Genomic DNA, 17,500 nt, shown 5'->3' with positions numbered 1-17,500 from the left:
GCGGATGTGACGAAAGCCCTGATGGCGCTTGATGCCGTTTAACACTTGCTGAAGTTGGAAAGAGCGAACCGCGCACAGGTGGCTCAGTTTGTTGAGCATCGGACTTTCATGCGGGAGGTCGCGGGTTCGAACCCCGGCCGGAACAACATTCAGGATCTTAAAATAACTGTATGAGGAGAAATTGCTGTCTTTGTCATTTCATCTGCAAATGGTTAGACTGGTTATAAACCGTAGGCCACGTCTCACAAATATCTGTCTATGCTCGTAAGAACCGGCACACACTATTCGAGAAGAGTGAGGGATGAAGCAGAAGCAGCAGAAGTGGTCGGCTTGGCATTGATGTCTCTAAAAATTTTATGACGTAAGAGGCCACCTGGGCAGAAACAGCCAAAAATGTCAAAAAGTCGAAAAGGGACGTTGCCGAGCGCTGGAACACATGTGGAGGTAGATGTTTAAGGTGATTCCCTAGTATTGCACTGCGCATCCTGTTCTGCGCATAACACAGTGTAAGCCCCGTTCGTATTCAGGCATGGCTAAGAGGCTTTATGGTCAAATTTCATGGCTCTTTGTCTCACAAGTCTCAACGGATATTTCTAAACAAAACAATGTTTAAATTTAACCATAAAGACTCGTACCAATGTGTGAATATTGATATATCGAACGTGGCCAAAAACATTTCAAAATGCCGACCTTTCGTGAGGGAAAGCTCGCTAGAAAGAAGAATGGCCGTTTTCAGAGCACAGCAGTAAAGAGCAAAACAAGAAACGTTTTGGACTCTCACAAAACAAAAAGTCGAGTGATAGCCTTGATAATGCTAAAGAAGATTTAAGTCCGACTGTGAAAGTGAAACCGCGCTATCGGGGAGACGTGTTGTCGAGGGGTCGAGCTTGGTTTGCTTTCTGTTTTCTCCTAAACGAGGTTGGTGACCTATCTTTTTTTTGGCATAATTTTATTCTCTTACTCATCTTCTTTGCGCTGTAAAAAAATTACAAAAAATTTACGTCAGAAAAAAAAGTTACAGGAAAGATAGTATTCGTAGCCATCACTCGTGGACACAAAATTGTCTCCTCGAGATCACGCACCCGAAGAACATTTGTAGTCAGTGCCTTTTCAAGACTTGTGCCTGTGCCATAAAACAAACATTAAATTATTCCTTTTGAGCAACACAATTCACCTGTTTTGTTATTTCAAGAATTACGTCAAAGCTGTGCTTCCTGTTCGTGCAAAACGTAGCCTGAACCGATGGAATAAACTTGTCCTTGATAGATGAAGGCGCAATGATTAAATGAGTAACTTGAGCAAGTTATGTCTCTCAAACGAGCTTGGTGACCTAATTTTTTAATTGCACATTTCGAGTCACCATAATATAGGGAACAATCGAGAAAAGTTTTAAAAAAATCTTACGACAACTTCTATTACTAAGGAATCACCTTAAGCCTCTCAAAGTACCTGGAGCTCCTTGAGGAGAGAGCCAGGTGTGGGGTAGCCTGTGCAGATACTTGAGGAGCTACAATAGATAGCGGAATTTCTGAAATTGGAGACGAGATAAAGCAGGAAAAGAAGAGGAGCGCAGAGCTGCAAGTAGAGAAAAGCGACGAAAGAATACCACCAGGGCCCGGTTGTTCGAAAGCCGATTAACTTAATCCAGGATTTATTTGGCATGAACTCTTGTTTCATTTTTTTAACTTTTTGGTGAAAGCTTGTTTTAGTTTTACTTATTTCTATTATTCTAGATTGACTATTTCTAACGTAAAGTTTTGCCGAATATCAGCGTTGGACAGCATTTGGGAGCATTTGGATAATTTTTAATCTGGGATTAGCGTTAATAGGCTTTTGAACAACCGGGCCCAGGTTGGGATCTCGCTAAGTGCCAGATCGCAAAACTTCGACGACGGCACCGTTGTCACAAGGAAACTTAAGGCGTTTTGACGACCTCCAGAGGTCCCAAAGGGCTGCCGCAATCACAATGGGGAAAAGCTCTTTGTATGCAATAGAGAGGCCACGCACCCACATGCAAGTCCCTTTGGGAAAAGGCCCCATAGCCAACAACCCCCGCTGCGTCGGATGACAAATGAAAGTCAGGCGCCCAACCAGGAGTGAGAAGGAATCTGAGGCCGTTCCAGTGGCAAAAAAAGGTCCTTCCACCAGGTGAAATCCTGACGAAAAGCTCATTCAGGCGAATCGGGTGGTTGTCATTCCTGAAGGTGTACAGTAAATTTACCATGCGACGGAGATAGGTTCGCCCTCGGAGCGCCACCTGACAAACGTGTTGCAGGCTACCGATAAGCGCTCCCAGTTCCTTGAGTTTACAATGGCGCTTATGCGACCAATCTTCTAAAAGCAAAACAATGCGCCCCATTCATCACGAGGAAGCCGTGCCTGCAGAGAAAACGAGTCCAGTTCAATGCCGAGAATTGTAAGACATGTGGCGGGAACCTCAAGTTAATCGGGGAGCAAAGGGGATGATAGCCTAGTCCGCAAACACATTTACGCAAGTAGGCACACTCTTAAGAAAGACTGGGTAACTGAGACGACCCGACGTTTTAAAGTCATCCAAATAGTGTTCCAAGAAAGGTATGCTGTAATTGTGCTTCAAGATCCACTCCAACAAATCAGCATTTGTAGTGAATATGAATGATGCAGGCCGCAGGCCGAACAGTAGGGACAGAGTCGACCACGATGCTCACCACTGGCAGAGGTGGCGAAAGCGACATCCCTTAACCCCTGAATTCTGCTGGGAGAGGGCGGAGGGGAAAGAAGTGACACGAGTGTTAAAATTGTACAAGTCCGCATTCATCCTGGACCACTCCCTTAACCCTGACTGCGGCATCCTATCTGAACGCCACATCATGACTCTGCCACGCCCGACCTGGAAACTTCTAAGCTGTTTGGATTATCAGGAACTTGTGCTAAAACACAAAGAAGGGTGAAGAGCTACACAGGACAAGGTACTAAGTGGAAAAGGCCTCCACAAGGGTGTATCCTGCGAACGCAGACCTATTTCCAGCGGTCGTTTCTCTCCCCCGGGGAGGCTAACTAGGGTGAGAATGTAATTCCCAATGAATGCTTTCTCGAGGGGAGTGACGACAAATTTGCCATCCAAGAAAGTCTGTGTTTCATTTTCGTTTGCCTTTAAGTTGTCAGGCAGGAGATCCCGCAAGAACCACAAAATGGCCAGAAGTGATTTTTGATGCCAGCTTGGAAGGTATAGGAGAATATCCTGGACCAATAACGAAATCTCACCCAGAGACAGATAAGAAAGATGAAGACGATAACAAAGAAGCGTGGAAGCCGACGCGATTGGCGAGTTCCCAACATGAGGCGGAAAACTGCAAATCGGGTTAGCCAATGTAGAAGAAGTCGAAACAAACGAAAGGACTACGATACCTGCTGAAAAGGAATGGCCACCAAACGACGAAAGAGAGGAAGGCGACGAGAACAGTGAAGATGGCGTCGTGCTCGCCGAGTGCGAAACAGATGTGCTACTGGACGATGTAACTGCCGAACACGCTAAATTGCTTTGGCCCTTGAAGTCCTCTAAAACTGCGGCCAACGGGGCCGGCAAAAAAATCATTCATCGCTTTAGCTATCGCTTGGGATGAAACACTATCTAACGACAGCTGTAGGGGTCGCGTGACGAAGCCTAAGGACGTCGGCGTAGGTTGCTGCAGACCGTCGGAACAGCTTCCAAGGCATGTAGTGCAGAGAACGATGTTGTTGAAATATCTTTTATGTTCATTTGTACTTAGCCAGGTCTCAGTCTTTACTCGTTTACCTCAAGCGGCTCTTGTTCTGTCATGTTCCAACAGTTCAGTTATTTGCTTCTTAGTTTCCATGGCCGAACGTCGCTTTGCGCCATATTGATACTCGATTTGAAAAATGTTTTAATAATGCTGTGGGGCCATTTGGTAAAACACCACTTAAACGAAAAGCACTTCCCCTTTGGATGGATAGACGGTAAGAAGGCAAAATCTGAGACGACTGGGAAACAGTAAAATCCACTCTCGTCTGGGTTTTTTTCGGCACTGGTATGTTAACTAGGCATAAAGACCACTGCGACCTTCTGATGTCTTGTGTTATGTTCATTTGAATTATGTAGACTCTTTCCTCCCTGAATTTCATCGGCAATGTGTGGTAGCGGACTTCAGTGAATCGCGGAGTTGTAATGCGCTCTTTTCGAACAGTTAGCTAGTCAATAAAGTAACCAGAAACAGCTATATTGAGCACAGAAGGATAATTTTTCACTCGCTGTTTATCCCAATCTGATTCCCGAAGAGACGAGGTGAAATGATCGGAAAACAGGGAAGCCACCGCGCATTTATATTTTCCCGGAAGTAAAGGTCAGGTTCGCGTCAAAGTCGTCATTGCCTTTAATCAACGAGCTTAAAACCTTCAGAGCTCGATTTGGATAAACCATAATTTGAATGATAGTCCATGATTATTTTTATTGTAATTTGCGCTTATCCAGACTTTTGAGGTCAATTGAAGTCTCTTGCGGTTAAATGAAATTCCAAGTCTGAGAAATCTAACAGATAAACAATACTTGGTAAATAATACGATTTGCATTGTTTCCCGGCCGATGCACTATGAGAGTTGGTCCCTTTTAATCAAGATTTTCCCAATTACAGTTCATTTTAATATGTTTCATTTTATTTGGTATGCCGGCAGACGAAGTATGGTTAAGCGGAAGTCTCTGTATATTCATTTTGTTTCAATTTCTTTCATGATAGTTTTCTTGGAGAATTGAGGACAAAATGTTTCAATTAAAGTTTAACAGCTTCATTTAGTCCATATTAAGGTCACTTAAACGTTCTTAATAGAGTGTTAAAAACTCGTTAAATTTGTATTAAAAATAGAAATCCTTTTAGTGTGCTGTTTATGTATCTACTGTAATGAATAACTGAAACTAATGGATCACTTCGCGGGTTGAACAGTCAAAGACACTGGTCGTTTATTTATAGCGCTCGGGGAACGTCGCCTGTTTTTAAGTTTCAAAATCCTTTTGGGTGTGGTTTCCATTTGCTTCACCGAATTGAGACAATTTAAACTCGTTTTTGTTTCTTCACAAATACGCAACAAATTCAATTATTGGAATACAAGAAAGAGCCTTGAACTTTCGCTCGCCCTCCAGCGAATTGGTTTTTTTTGCCAAGAAACTCTTGGTTCTTAACATTTAGTTTAGGAATAGTCCAAATTAATTCAATTCTATTTTTCTTAGGAATCAAAGACATTTGAGATAGTTGTTAAAAGATGAAAATTATCAATTATTGAAACTAAAAAGTTCCTGACCACATATGGTTTCTTGAATAAATAAGCAATTCTGTCAGTTTACTTTTAAAACAACGTGAATTTTAAATTAGAAACTCGTCTTAAACGTTTATAGCACGCAAAAAAAATCCGTTTAACTTAGAAAACCACAGTGATAAGCATTGATGGAAATTTAGGATGTTTGTTGACGGCCTTGTCTATTTCTTATAGTTTATTGCAATTTTGTCCATTTCCGTAAGAAAACTAGCGAAAATCCGGCTTGCCCAGAAGTGGTTGCCAAATCGGAAACAGGAAAAACTGTTTCCTTTTTCGCTTCTGACTTGGTCATTAAAATTTCATAATTATCTGCAAAAAACATTCACTCGGTAGTAGAAGTGGAAAAATCACAAATTTACACGTATTTTTCGTTGTGGGATTGATCGATCCAAGCTTATGAAAAGCAAAGCATTCCGCCTAAAAGCTTTACCGTGTTCAGAAAACTTCAATTGTTTCAGTGACCGGCAATATTTGTGTCAAGCCATTGTCTGTCTGGTAAATTAGATTATATTTTCCAGAAATCAGAATGGATTTTATGAAAAATCATAAGCGCTACTCCTGTGAGACGTGTCAGTCACTCGTATATTATATTCAATCTTACGTACATTCAGCTTATATTTATTTTCAACACAGATGCAGGTGGAATCCATGTTTTCAGTTCCTACAGCTGAAACGTATCCCGACATAGCACACTGATCCAATGGATATAATTAAGACTATATAATTTATTAATTAACAGGAAAGCTGGAATTTTTTCCAGTTGGATTTTACTTTATTGGCGAAAAACGTCCCTTGCATATTTGACGATAGTAACAGGGTATCTTGTTTTGGCTGTGTCATCGCAAAGCCAAAGGAAATAATTTTCTGTCAGTTTTTTTAAAGGGGGAAAATATATACACTCATCTCATTGAAATTTTTGATGGTTTCTTGATCAAGTGTATCAAATCTTGATTGTTTTTATCAGCTTTCGAGAAAAGTGTGTTTACTTTTAATTACAAAGGAATTAAAAACACAAAAGTAACTAAAAATCCTACATTTTCACCAATTTCAACCAGTTTTTTGTCAATCTTGCGGTGTGGCATTTCAGCTCTCATGAAGATTTTCATGCACGCCAGGGAATCCATTTTAACTGTTGTCTTCCTCAAGAACTGGCACGTGCCGCCACACGCGCGCAATCTAAGAACGCAAAAGAAGGCTTAAATCTCTGCCTAAACACCTTGCAAATCGCAACAAACTGAAAATATTCATGTCTTTGGGATTTTAGAGTTTATATCAATGTCAAAACCACAAGAAGGAATGTATTAATCTCGTTAATTATCTTTGCAATTGTGAGTGATCGAGAGGTGCCACAGAATCTGGGCATGTGGAGCTTTTTACGAAATTAAAAATGTTTCACAGACAATAACTTGTGTCAATAGAGCTTGCAACAATGGGTTTTGTACACATCTTGAAATTCGTTGTGATTTTTCCTATCGGCGAAGAAACGCCTTTCACCATGTCGACGCCACCAGTAGCAGATAGGGCTCGCAGTTGGCCTGAATGATATGTTAATAATGTGTACAAAAACAAATCTTATAACGTACGAGCAGTAGAGATGTTTTATTTCACGTTATCTATTAAAAAAGCCCAAGATGGGGAAGGTTCACGTTATTTTCGAACCCAATTCTCAGAACATCAACGTAACACATGGTGTAATTCTCACAACTTAGCCACGGTGAAACGGCTTTTATTAAAAAAATAAGAGATATTGCCCAAAGAACACGAACTGGTAGAAGGTTTTTACATCTCATTCATCGAGATAAGAACATTTTAAGTATCTTTGTATAAGACAACCTTCTTCAATGAACTCCATTTATTTAGGGTTCTTTGACCAAGAACTCACAATAATTCTCTGTTTAAGAGACCCTAAACTTCCAAGAGCAGACCCATTATTTCGCTACAAACGCGCAAAAAGCATTGTCTCTTCATTTGAATCTGAATAGAGATAGTTCTGGTTATCGGAAACAACACTGACATATGTATTATAAGACACGTGCCATGTTATTTTGTTTCGAATCGCAAGTCAAGTACTGGCTTACGACTAAAAAAACAATTTTCCTTATTTTTAAATGCCATTTGTTCTAAAGACAAATCGGAACAAGCCACTCTTTCGTAGATTCCTCTCAAGTTTCAGAGCAAACTGAGGAAACTGGACCGGGTGCAATTCATAAGAGAGACTCGATTCACCTGTTTCGGCCAAACTAGACCATATGGAGATTTCTATGCAATATTTAAATAAAGAGGATATTTCAGGAGGGGTTCCAGCTTACAACACACAGCTGCAACAAAAGCGAGATATTTTGTTGGAGGTGCGAGGAACCATTCACCGCTAAGACCCAAGCTAGACGGGCAACAACCCGGTTGACTAGCTTTTGAAGAATCAGTTTGGTTAAGAACGCGAACTAGCTCAAAGACTTTGAAGCACATGTTTCAAGATCATTTCCAGGTAATAGAAGAGTGATGCGTTTTTTCATTTTACCTTTCAAAATTTTTCTGCCTGCTGAATATCGCTCAAAAACTTAGATTTAACGCTAAAAGAATGTGCTAGAATTTGAAATGCCAAGAAAAACTGTTGCGTTTCGGAGATTTTTGCAGATTTGCCTCAAAGTTGTCTGTTTGATTATTCTGATATGATTGAAACATATATAGATGGACTAACGCGCTGGTATGGCTTTTCATTTAATGCACAATCTGTTTTAATTCAAAAAATCAAACCGACTGTTTTGCAATTGATGTTGCGAGTTTGTTTTAATATATCAACCGGTCGTCCGAACCAAAAGTGTTAATCAATAGGATCTCTTGCGACGTTGCAACTGGAAACCTGGAAATAGAAAATCTCAACTTGAGGAGGATGTTAGCCATGTAGCTTTCTCAGACCTCAGTTACGTATCTCTAATTTGAAATTACTTGACGAAAAGTCGGGTTATGTAAATGGCAAAATTGGTACAATGATTATTCCACCGGCACATGTCTAATTTTTATTTTCAAAGTATAAGAGCTTCAACGAAACATGTACCAGAAATGCGTAATTGGCAGTACTTGGTTGCAGAAATTTCTCGCAAACTTCACTTAAACAGAGATTTATAGTAACTACTTAATTACCAGGCCGGTTTTTCTCTTGGTGATATATTCCGGATAAGGATCTTTTGAAAACAAAATCAATCTTAAACGCACGATGCACGAATAAAATCTAGTTTTCCCTAGCTTGCTTTAAATTCAATCGTCTCATTCTTTGACTCTCGTGTAATTTCATTCGTCGAAGAAAAGTCGAAAATAAATGTAGGATTTCGACGTCCATGGGCTCTTGTTGCAAAAGATTAGCAGTGCTAATACATGCGTTCTTTGGTTAAATGCATTAATCTACAGTATTGTTTTTTTTTTCTTGGATAACAGCCGTTTTGTTTTCGTAATTTTTCATTTCTAATCTATAGAAGCCTTTAACGTTATACAGTCCTTGCACGGCGTTGAACATATGCAATACCTAACAGTAACATATGTGCATTATGCATGAAAAACTCGCTAAGATATTTAATCCCTAAGGCGACCGGGAAATCCGAAAATTTAGCGTCACTGTCCTAACAAATTCTTCTTCTTCTTCTTCAAAGCACACATTGTACTGGTATCATTTAGGAACTTTGTGTTCAATGTTTAAGGTCTTCATCTATAATTGTTCTCCTGTTTTCTTCAAAATAAATAACAGAGAGAAAGAATTTTTTTCTCGCATTTGCGAGGGTGGAGAAAAGCACGAAGAGTGATAAGTGTATAATTCATGATTTTGAAAACTCAGATTAAATGCTTAATGTTTTTAAAAGCAAAAACCCCCCTTTGACAAGCCAATAAGCCGAAAATGATTATGTTTTAGTCTTCATTTAAGTTTTACATTTTTTCAATGTCATCCGATGTCAGCCTGTTTTATTTATTATACTGCTGTATCTTTTTGGCTTATTTGCGGACCAGTAGGTGGTATACGGGCATCACAAAGATAATTTTATATCTACTTTTTTACTGAACATAATAATGGCATGACGAATAGACTATTCGATACATGATGCTTTTTACTTTTAATATTATCAGTTCCCGCAGAGTTTTTTTTTTCGTAATTACTATAACATAAGTAAGTTATTTGAAACAAGTTCAAAATTGACACTCATCTAGGGAATAATTCGTCGTATTCTAGCCTTATTTCGAAAATCAAAAGTGCGGAAATTTGTTTGAATTCTTGAATTAATGGATTGAACACAATTCACGATTTAAAATTTCGTAACACACTGATTTCTTTTCAATAGAAATTAGTTTTAAGGCGAGTTCTCCAGCACCTGAACCCCTGGATAACAGGTGAATTGTAATTGATTTAAAAAACTTGTCAATTATACCAAAAGATAAACAGTTAGCTTCGATTTTGCACATGTCAAATTTCCTTTAAATTATTTTGTTCTTTTAAGCTCCATTGTGTTGGATGGGCTTTCAAGGCTGATAGCATACCGAAAAGCTTTTCTGAGCTCTTTTGTGGCAACCGAGTGAAGAAAACACGATCGAATATTGGAAGCACAATAGATCAAGAAATATTGAGCCAGCATAAGGCGAAAAGAAGGCTCGCAACCTGTTTTCGTTGCTTTTACCGCAGTGCTTTGCCCGGTCGCTCACAGAACATATTTTCTCTACTCGTAAAAGTAAAGTTGAGTGGAAACGGAAATATAGGTTTCAATTATTATCGAAAGTAGATCCAGTCTGGTGCTCACTTTGAAACGCCAATCACTGGCTCACGATGAATCCTGATTGGTCGTTATTCATCTTCCAGATTGCTTTGCTTGATAGAAGTAAGTCGTTTTCCACTTTACTTATCTTCCTGGGCGCAGTGCACGAATCTTGTCCTCAAATTTAACAATCTGATGGATTCTTTTCGCAGCATGAGGCAGGGGAGCGGACCTCAGAGATATTTAAGAAATTCCACACCTGTGTTATTCACATATGCTTAAGCATCGCCCTAATTGTGATATTCCGGCCGAATTTCTCCAGTTCGTCTACATCGTTTCACAGATCCCTCATCACAGACGAAAAGTAGGTGAAAGGAAAATCCTTGGTTTAAATATTTTCGACATTTCCTGTGACTGACGGATTTACGAAGGCTTCATCCAAAATTCGAAATCCTCTGAATACATAAGTAGACTTATTCACACACTTTAATGTACTTATTGATGAAGATTATGTCATGTTTTCTAGTGAAAAATGACTGAACCGCCCAGGAGGAAAAAAAGAGCGGTTTTGCTCGGAGAGCTTTTAAACGCTTCCGCCTTCTTAATTACAGTTTTTAGCTCAGCTACTGAGTCGAAGAAGAAGTCAGAGCAAAATCTAAAGAACAAGAATTAATGCTTAAAGCAACACAACTCTGGACTGTACAAGATTATAACAGTGAACAGAGTTTTTGCTTATATTGCATTCGAACTAAATGAATCACAAACCCCTGCGTCCATTGATAATTGTTATTCCGCGGCAAAAACTCTAGCAATCATCCTCCGAAACCCATGCAGGGATCAATTCTCGCACGAAGACTTAATTCTTCTAATGATTTTCAAGAAATATAATCATTTTAGTCCACTCATATCACAGCATGGGGTGGCTATTTTAGTTTCGTAAATTTTACGTAACAAACGTAAGCAAATTTTAACTGAAAACGAATTGTGTTCGGTCAAAACAGAAGTACCGTAGTTCGACTTGGTCGGCTTCGGTTGGACGTCAGCAAAGAACCAAAAATTTTTTTTGGTGGGCTAGTAAGCCTCATGAAAACATCAGGGGAGTTGTAAAGTTTACGAAAACTTTAATTGTAGAGTTTAATTCAATTTTTGTAGCCGTAGATTTTGGCTATCGCAATGTGGACAAAATCTTGCATCGGCCAAGTAGGCTTAACGTATGTGGCCTTATGTAAGGATATATATTTAAATTTCTGACCTCACATTCTAATGAATCAACGCACGCATGTTTATCCAAAGCTCGGTGGATTGTATAGTATTTGTAAAAGGTGTTTATTTCTCTTATTGATTTCTAGGAAATGCCATCGGCAGGCCATCTAACCCTAGATGAAAAGCCATCTTTTTGTGCCGGCTGCGGTGCGCGGATCGTTGATCGTTTCTATCTCATGGCTGTTGATCGAGAGTGGCATGCAGAGTGCTTGAAATGCAGCGAATGCAGTTTACGACTTGACAATGAGCTGACCTGCTTTACTAAGGATGGAGAGATATTGTGTCGGGAAGACTACTACAAGTAAGGAAACTTCAAATGTCTTCCCCGTCTTCCTTGTTCCCTTTTCACTATCGGTATTCTGTAATAAAGAATTTGAATCGTTACAAATTGTCTTCTCACATTAGACGGTTGGATTGAGTTAATCTGGCAGCAACTTTATTTAACCAGTTGTGAAAAAAAAGACCAGTGATAGTTTAGTTCAATGCATGTAGAGCAGTGCAGTGCAATGCAGCGCAATTGCATGATCATCGGTTCGAGTCTCTTTCAGTGCTGGATTTTGTCAGTTTTCTTCGCAATTGCCTATTAAAATTAAGTTGCTGATTAAACGGCACTAATCTCCAACTCTGATGTATTTCAATTTCCGCAGTTTCAATACACGAACATTTCTATATCATCCATTGAATTGATGTGTCGCTCTATCCAAGATACATTTTTTCGGCAATAGAATTTACCTGCCCTCGTTCGCGCTTCTATGAAACAAGTACATCAATCTCGCAATTATAAGGCGCGCCGATTTAAGTTGATAGCTGTGAATCCCTCATTATTCAAGAGGACAATGCTGTGGTAATCCTGCCAAAAAGACTGAAGAAAAACTTTCCATTTGTAATGTTACTATTTTTTTCTTTTATTTTGTGTCATCCTAGCTACGCTAAAAAAAATCAGTCGGACGGTTGGGGAAATGCCGAATGCTTTAGTTGCCATCCGTTTTAAACATTCTGTAACAAACAGAAATGTTTTTCGTAGCGTTTCAAAATACACACACACATGGCGTCAAATATATAACAGAGATTAAAAAAACATGATTTCGGCCGCAAATACTAGGACTTTGCCGCAAGGTGGCTCTGTGGTTGGGCTTATTTAAAAAAGAATTTCGATTTCGGCCGGTAGAAACGATAGTCATTTCTTTCTCCCGTACTCTCTGATCATCTCTCAGGAGCTCAGGGGCACCCAACGTCAATTGTCGGAAAATATCTGTTCGGAAGACGATTTGAGATCTAGAATTTTCGGAACATTTGTTGTAAAATTCCTTGCTTGCCTGCCTGTCCTAGGATTTTCGAACATATAAAACATGGCATAATTGCCCATTTTTAACGGATTTTTACCCCAAAAAGGTCACCTAGAATTTTCGAGAGCCTTTTCCCTGGCTGAAATTTTCGAAAAGGTAAGTTTTGATCCCTATAATTTTCGGATCACTTGACTTTCAGCTAGGGAATCCGAACAGATGAAAAAAGTTTAGCGGATAAAAATATGGCTATATCTGTCGTTTAAATACTAAAATACGTTTAACAAGGCTATGTTTAAGTGGTTTTGAACTATATTCTCGTTGGGTGCCCCTGATCTCTGGAAGCATAACAAAGTGCTTATACCCTCCAGCATTGGTGACGTGGGTAGTGTTTTCGTTTTAATTCGACAAAACATAAGTTCGTAATCTCTGTTTCGACAAATTATTGACGTGCGCGAAGTAATATGATAGTATCAGGTTTTAAGCAATCTCTCATTGTTTGTCAGCCCACATTGGTTGTAATCACTGTGATAGATATCTATGTCAAAGATTTTATGTATTTGATCTCGGCGCCTTGGATCTTACAATAAAGTACGAATATTTAATCATTATTGACCGACCGAAGTGGATATAACTATCCCGGCCACCAATTGCACTGATACTTGGGGAGATGAATGTTCCTCTGCATATTCTGAAAAATCAAAATAAATAAATAAATAATAATGATAATGAATAAACGATCATTTACGAAAGAAATCAAGATCACGACAGTCAATTTATTCAGTTCTCGTCAGCCTCTTGTAGTTGAGCAACTTCTATTTCAGAGTGCGGTGCATACTGACCCTTTTAGCCTGCGAACGCAAACGTTTTTCGGTTGTCGCTTGTCTCCACCCGAAAAATATTAGTAAGAGAAGAGAAGCGACAACCGGATATGCTTCTGCGTTCGCAGGCTTATAGTCTTTCTGTGAATTAGTCCAGGCGCAACCAAACTGACAGGGACTTGGGAGGCTCTGATTCTGAATCGGCAGCAATGGAAGAGTTTCGGAGGCACGCTCAACTGGAAATCCCAAAATGTAACAGTCCTTTAAATTTACACTTTCATTGCAAGACCTTTTCGATCATAGAGGAATCTGCGTTCGCTGATTTAAAAAACTGGCACGTTTTTCGCCGTTTTCGTGTTTGCTGTGTATCTCCTGGTTCCCCGTTAAGAGGAGCGAACAGTCAGTGTCCTTACTTGAGTGATCGTTTTGTTTTTAGATTCAAGTTCTCTTTATTTTTGTTTTTGTTTTGTTGTTTTTTTGTGTACTCGGGTGTTATAGAAGTCCATAACCCACAAGCATCGATGTCTTTTATTCTTCCTTTGCCCACCAGTTTCCGGTATTATCCAAATTGAAAACACAGGTCCCGTCAAATAGTGGCCAATCAGAATTAATGGCCCTGAGCCATATCGCCTCTTTGGTCCGCAACCAAGCGGTCACACGACAGATTGATCGTGCTAAATGCAAAATCATGGAACGGGTGAGGAACGCAAAAGATCTGAGAGCGTCGGTAGCGGCCGTCCCAAAAATAGATAACACCCCAAACTCATGGGCTGCATTCCATCGTAGATAGAGACTTATAGGTTAGGAACTTTGAATTTGGACTGTTCTGAATATATAAATTCTGACGAGAGGCTTTTGTCCTGGCACTGCACGTCGTTGTCGTGAGTTGCGTTTAACTGATGAACGCCGGTTTAGCTATTCAATAGGAATATTCTTCGACGGAATAAATTTTTTAAGTGTTTTATTGCGTTCTGAGATTTTAGCCAGTTTATCGGAAAGTCTTAACACTGATTTAACCAAAAATCTATTTTGTCAGACGCTTCTCGGTAAAGAAATGCGCAGGCTGCAATCAGGGAATCTCAAGCAAGGAATTGGTAATGAGAGCCCGCGAGCACGTTTACCACATCACTTGTTTCGCCTGTGATCGTTGCAAGCGGATGTTAGCCACTGGGGAATACTTTGGTATGCGTGGAATGCAAATTTACTGCAAAGCTGATTACGAGGTGCTATTAAGAGAGGAAGCTCAGACGTTAAAAACATCTCTCGGTTCATCCACGAAAGGAAGACCAAGAAAACGAAAAATTTCATTGCCTCTAGAAGGTGTATCTAGTCTATCAGGTATGGTTTTTAAAAGACTACTGGCCTTTTGATGCACGTTTGCTGAGGACCGCAAACTGGGTTCTTAAAGTTTAGCATTAGACGTAATCGACGGATACAGTGAATAGTTCGCATACCGGTGTCGCCATAATGATCTTGCTTGCAACACTGCAATGCCGGTGTTACGCATGAGTAAAACGTTTTCATTTTTAATGTTTTTTTTATTGATTTACGAATGGAAAATAATAATCTCTTACTAACTGAGTGCGAGGCCCGTACTGGGGAATATTTGCCCGAGGGTGTGGCAGTACGGACCGAGCGCAGTGAGGTCCTACGAAAACGAACGAGGACCAACGTTCCCCGGTACGGTCCCGAGCAAGTGAGGTTAGTAAGTTGTTTATTATATCGCATCGTCCTTTGAGTGATGGGACACTTCTCCGCTTGAATGTTTGTGATCTTCGTCTTCCGTCAGTGAACTTTGAACGGCAACCTTTTACTTTTTTTTTACTTTATTAACTTTGCCAGTAAAGCTGGCAGAGCGCCACAACAGCTTGCGCCAATTACTGTGGCCCTTTTTTACCCTCCCAACCATGATACACAACAGAAGACAGACCACAACACCGGGAATTACGTGCCCTACTCTTAGCGACAAGTGTGTGGGTTCTTTTACGTCCCACAGGATTATTAACATTGAAGGGTTGTGAGACGGGACCTCCGGCTTATCGTCCTTATCCGAGAAGACTTGAAAGTCTAACCATTTGCACATGTAATTACAAAGGCAGCACTTTCTCCTCAGTTATTTAAAGACCCTGAAGTGTTGGTCCGGCCGGAGTTGAACTCGCGACCTCCCGCGTGACAGTCCGGTGCTCAACCAACTGAGCCACCGGTGCACGGTGTACACGTAAAACTATTTTCTGCTTGCTATAATTGTACTGTTGGGATGAAAAAAGTAAATTCCACCTTTTAAAAAGTTTTCGCTCAACTTGAATTTCCCGTGTGAGAGAAAAAATACCGAAACGGACCACTTCCATGGTAATGGTCCGTACTGCTCCGTACTGCTGTAATTCAGCAGGAGCAAGGATGGCACAGTCGGTTGGTGCGCGGCCTTGGTGCAAGAGGTCCTGAGTTCGATTCCCGGATCTCGCATCCTTGTTTCGACTCCTTTCCTTTCCGTGTAGCTAAGTAGCTTTAAATACCCGTAAAACGGAGCACTGATGGAGAGGGGGGAGTAAAATGAGCGCACCGTCGACCTCAGGTTTGTCAGTTGAATTACTGTTACGAGTTATCGACGTTAAATAAGGTCTACTTTACTTTACTTTACTGCAAAATCCTTACAGAAAACCAACCAATAAGAGGGCTTCATTCTCTATTTTCGAATTCCCCATAATACACTTTGTTTGCCCCCCAAATTTTGCATAAACCATTGTTTTCAAATGCTCTTGGGAATATGCAGTGTCACCAAGAGCATTTGAAAACAATAGTTTATGCAAAATTTGGGGGGCAAACAAAGTGTATTATGGGGAATTCGAAAATAGAGAATTTAGCCTGAGAATTGCTTGCCATGTAATAAAGATTAGTAACATTGTTTGGTAAGACAAGATACATTCCATGCCTCTGGGTTACTCCAGGCATTGCATTGTCAGAGGAAAACACCTTACTAGTACAGGGCGCCAACCCCCGAAATAAGACGAATGCGGGGCTCCGAGCGCCTTTTTGCACCTTTTGCTCAGCGCCTCTCACTCTCATTTTAAATTTCTTTTAGATCTTGCGATGGCTCCTCCGAAACTAAGCCCTGCACCCAGAGCTAACTCCAAAAATGAGAAGGAATTGGAGGTTTTGAGCGCTTTTTGCAGTTGTCGCTGAGAGCCCCTAATTTGACTTTCTTTTCTTTTAAACGTGTCCTGTTGTAGAAACAGGTTCTCCGAAATTCTTTTATTCGTCCCTCCTCTTGCTCTCCTCCTTGCTCTTGTTCTTCTGGTTGAGCAGGGAGGTCGGGTTGGCGCGAATTTCTCATGCTCCATACTACCATCGTCCTCGATCTTTAATTAGGGAGCTTAAGCACGCGCGTTTTTAAGACGCGGACGCTAACCGGAAGAGAACATTTCAAGTGCTAGGACGATGGTGTCTGCCTGATTTTTATAATAATCATCTCTAATGGAGAAAAGGTATTTAGCAATATAAATGTGGTCGAATGAAGACAAGTTAAAAGGGAAAACGGCTCACTTCCGGTTGCCGTCCGTGTCTCAAAAACGCGCGTGCTAAGCGCCCTATTATACACATGACCAACAGGAAAACACCGGTTCCTGTCTTTTCACCGAAGTTCTGTTCTGCGGGCAGCTATACCTGCAGGACTGCAGAGAGCAGGGATGATGTCTTCGTGCTTGGAGCATGCACTTGTTTTCCACTTTCACTAAAACTGAGCAGTGTGAATGTCGACATGACAAACCAGTAAGTTCCCAGAGTGTGAGAGAGAGAGAACCCCCCCCCCCCCCTTCCTTTGAAAAATCCTAGCTACGCCCCTGGTTGTTATTGTTTTTCTCCTTCTTCTCCTTCTTCTTCTTCTTCTTCTTCTTCTTCGTCTTCGTCTTCGTCTTCTTCTTCTTCTTTTTCTTCTTCTTCTTCTTCTTCTTCTTCTTCTTCTTCTCCTTCCTCTTCTTCTTCTTCTTCTTCTTCTTCTTCTTCTTCTTCTTCTTTCTTCTTCTTCTTCTTCTCCTTCTTCTTCTTTTTCTTCTTCTTCTTCTATAACATTTCCCAAATTTCAATTTTGTTTCCTTTTTTG

At 40.4% G+C, this 17,500-nt stretch overlaps 1 protein-coding gene across 5 annotated transcripts in view; it reads left to right on the top strand.

Moving 5' to 3' along the window:
- Positions 1 to 7,364: 7,364 nt before the first annotated feature.
- The window catches only part of LOC138026330 (LIM/homeobox protein Lhx9-like), a 24,618-nt gene continuing 14,482 nt past the window's right edge, over positions 7,365 to 17,500 (top strand). For 2 of the 5 annotated variants that reach the window (XM_068873647.1, XM_068873639.1), the window contains exons 1-3: positions 10,178 to 10,401; positions 11,387 to 11,601; positions 14,441 to 14,742. In XM_068873647.1, coding sequence (XP_068729748.1) covers positions 10,312 to 10,401; positions 11,387 to 11,601; positions 14,441 to 14,742 — 607 coding nt within the window. In that variant the 5' untranslated portion in view covers positions 10,178 to 10,311. The other 3 variants (XM_068873662.1, XM_068873654.1, XM_068873670.1) reach the window with 3 other exon arrangements.

This window comes from Montipora capricornis, chromosome 2 (assembly GCF_036669925.1).
Source record: "Montipora capricornis isolate CH-2021 chromosome 2, ASM3666992v2, whole genome shotgun sequence".
NCBI classification, from domain to species: domain Eukaryota; kingdom Metazoa; phylum Cnidaria; class Anthozoa; order Scleractinia; family Acroporidae; genus Montipora; species Montipora capricornis.
The sequence above is the reverse complement of the archived record's forward strand: the minus strand, read 5'-3'. Positions and strand labels throughout refer to the sequence as shown.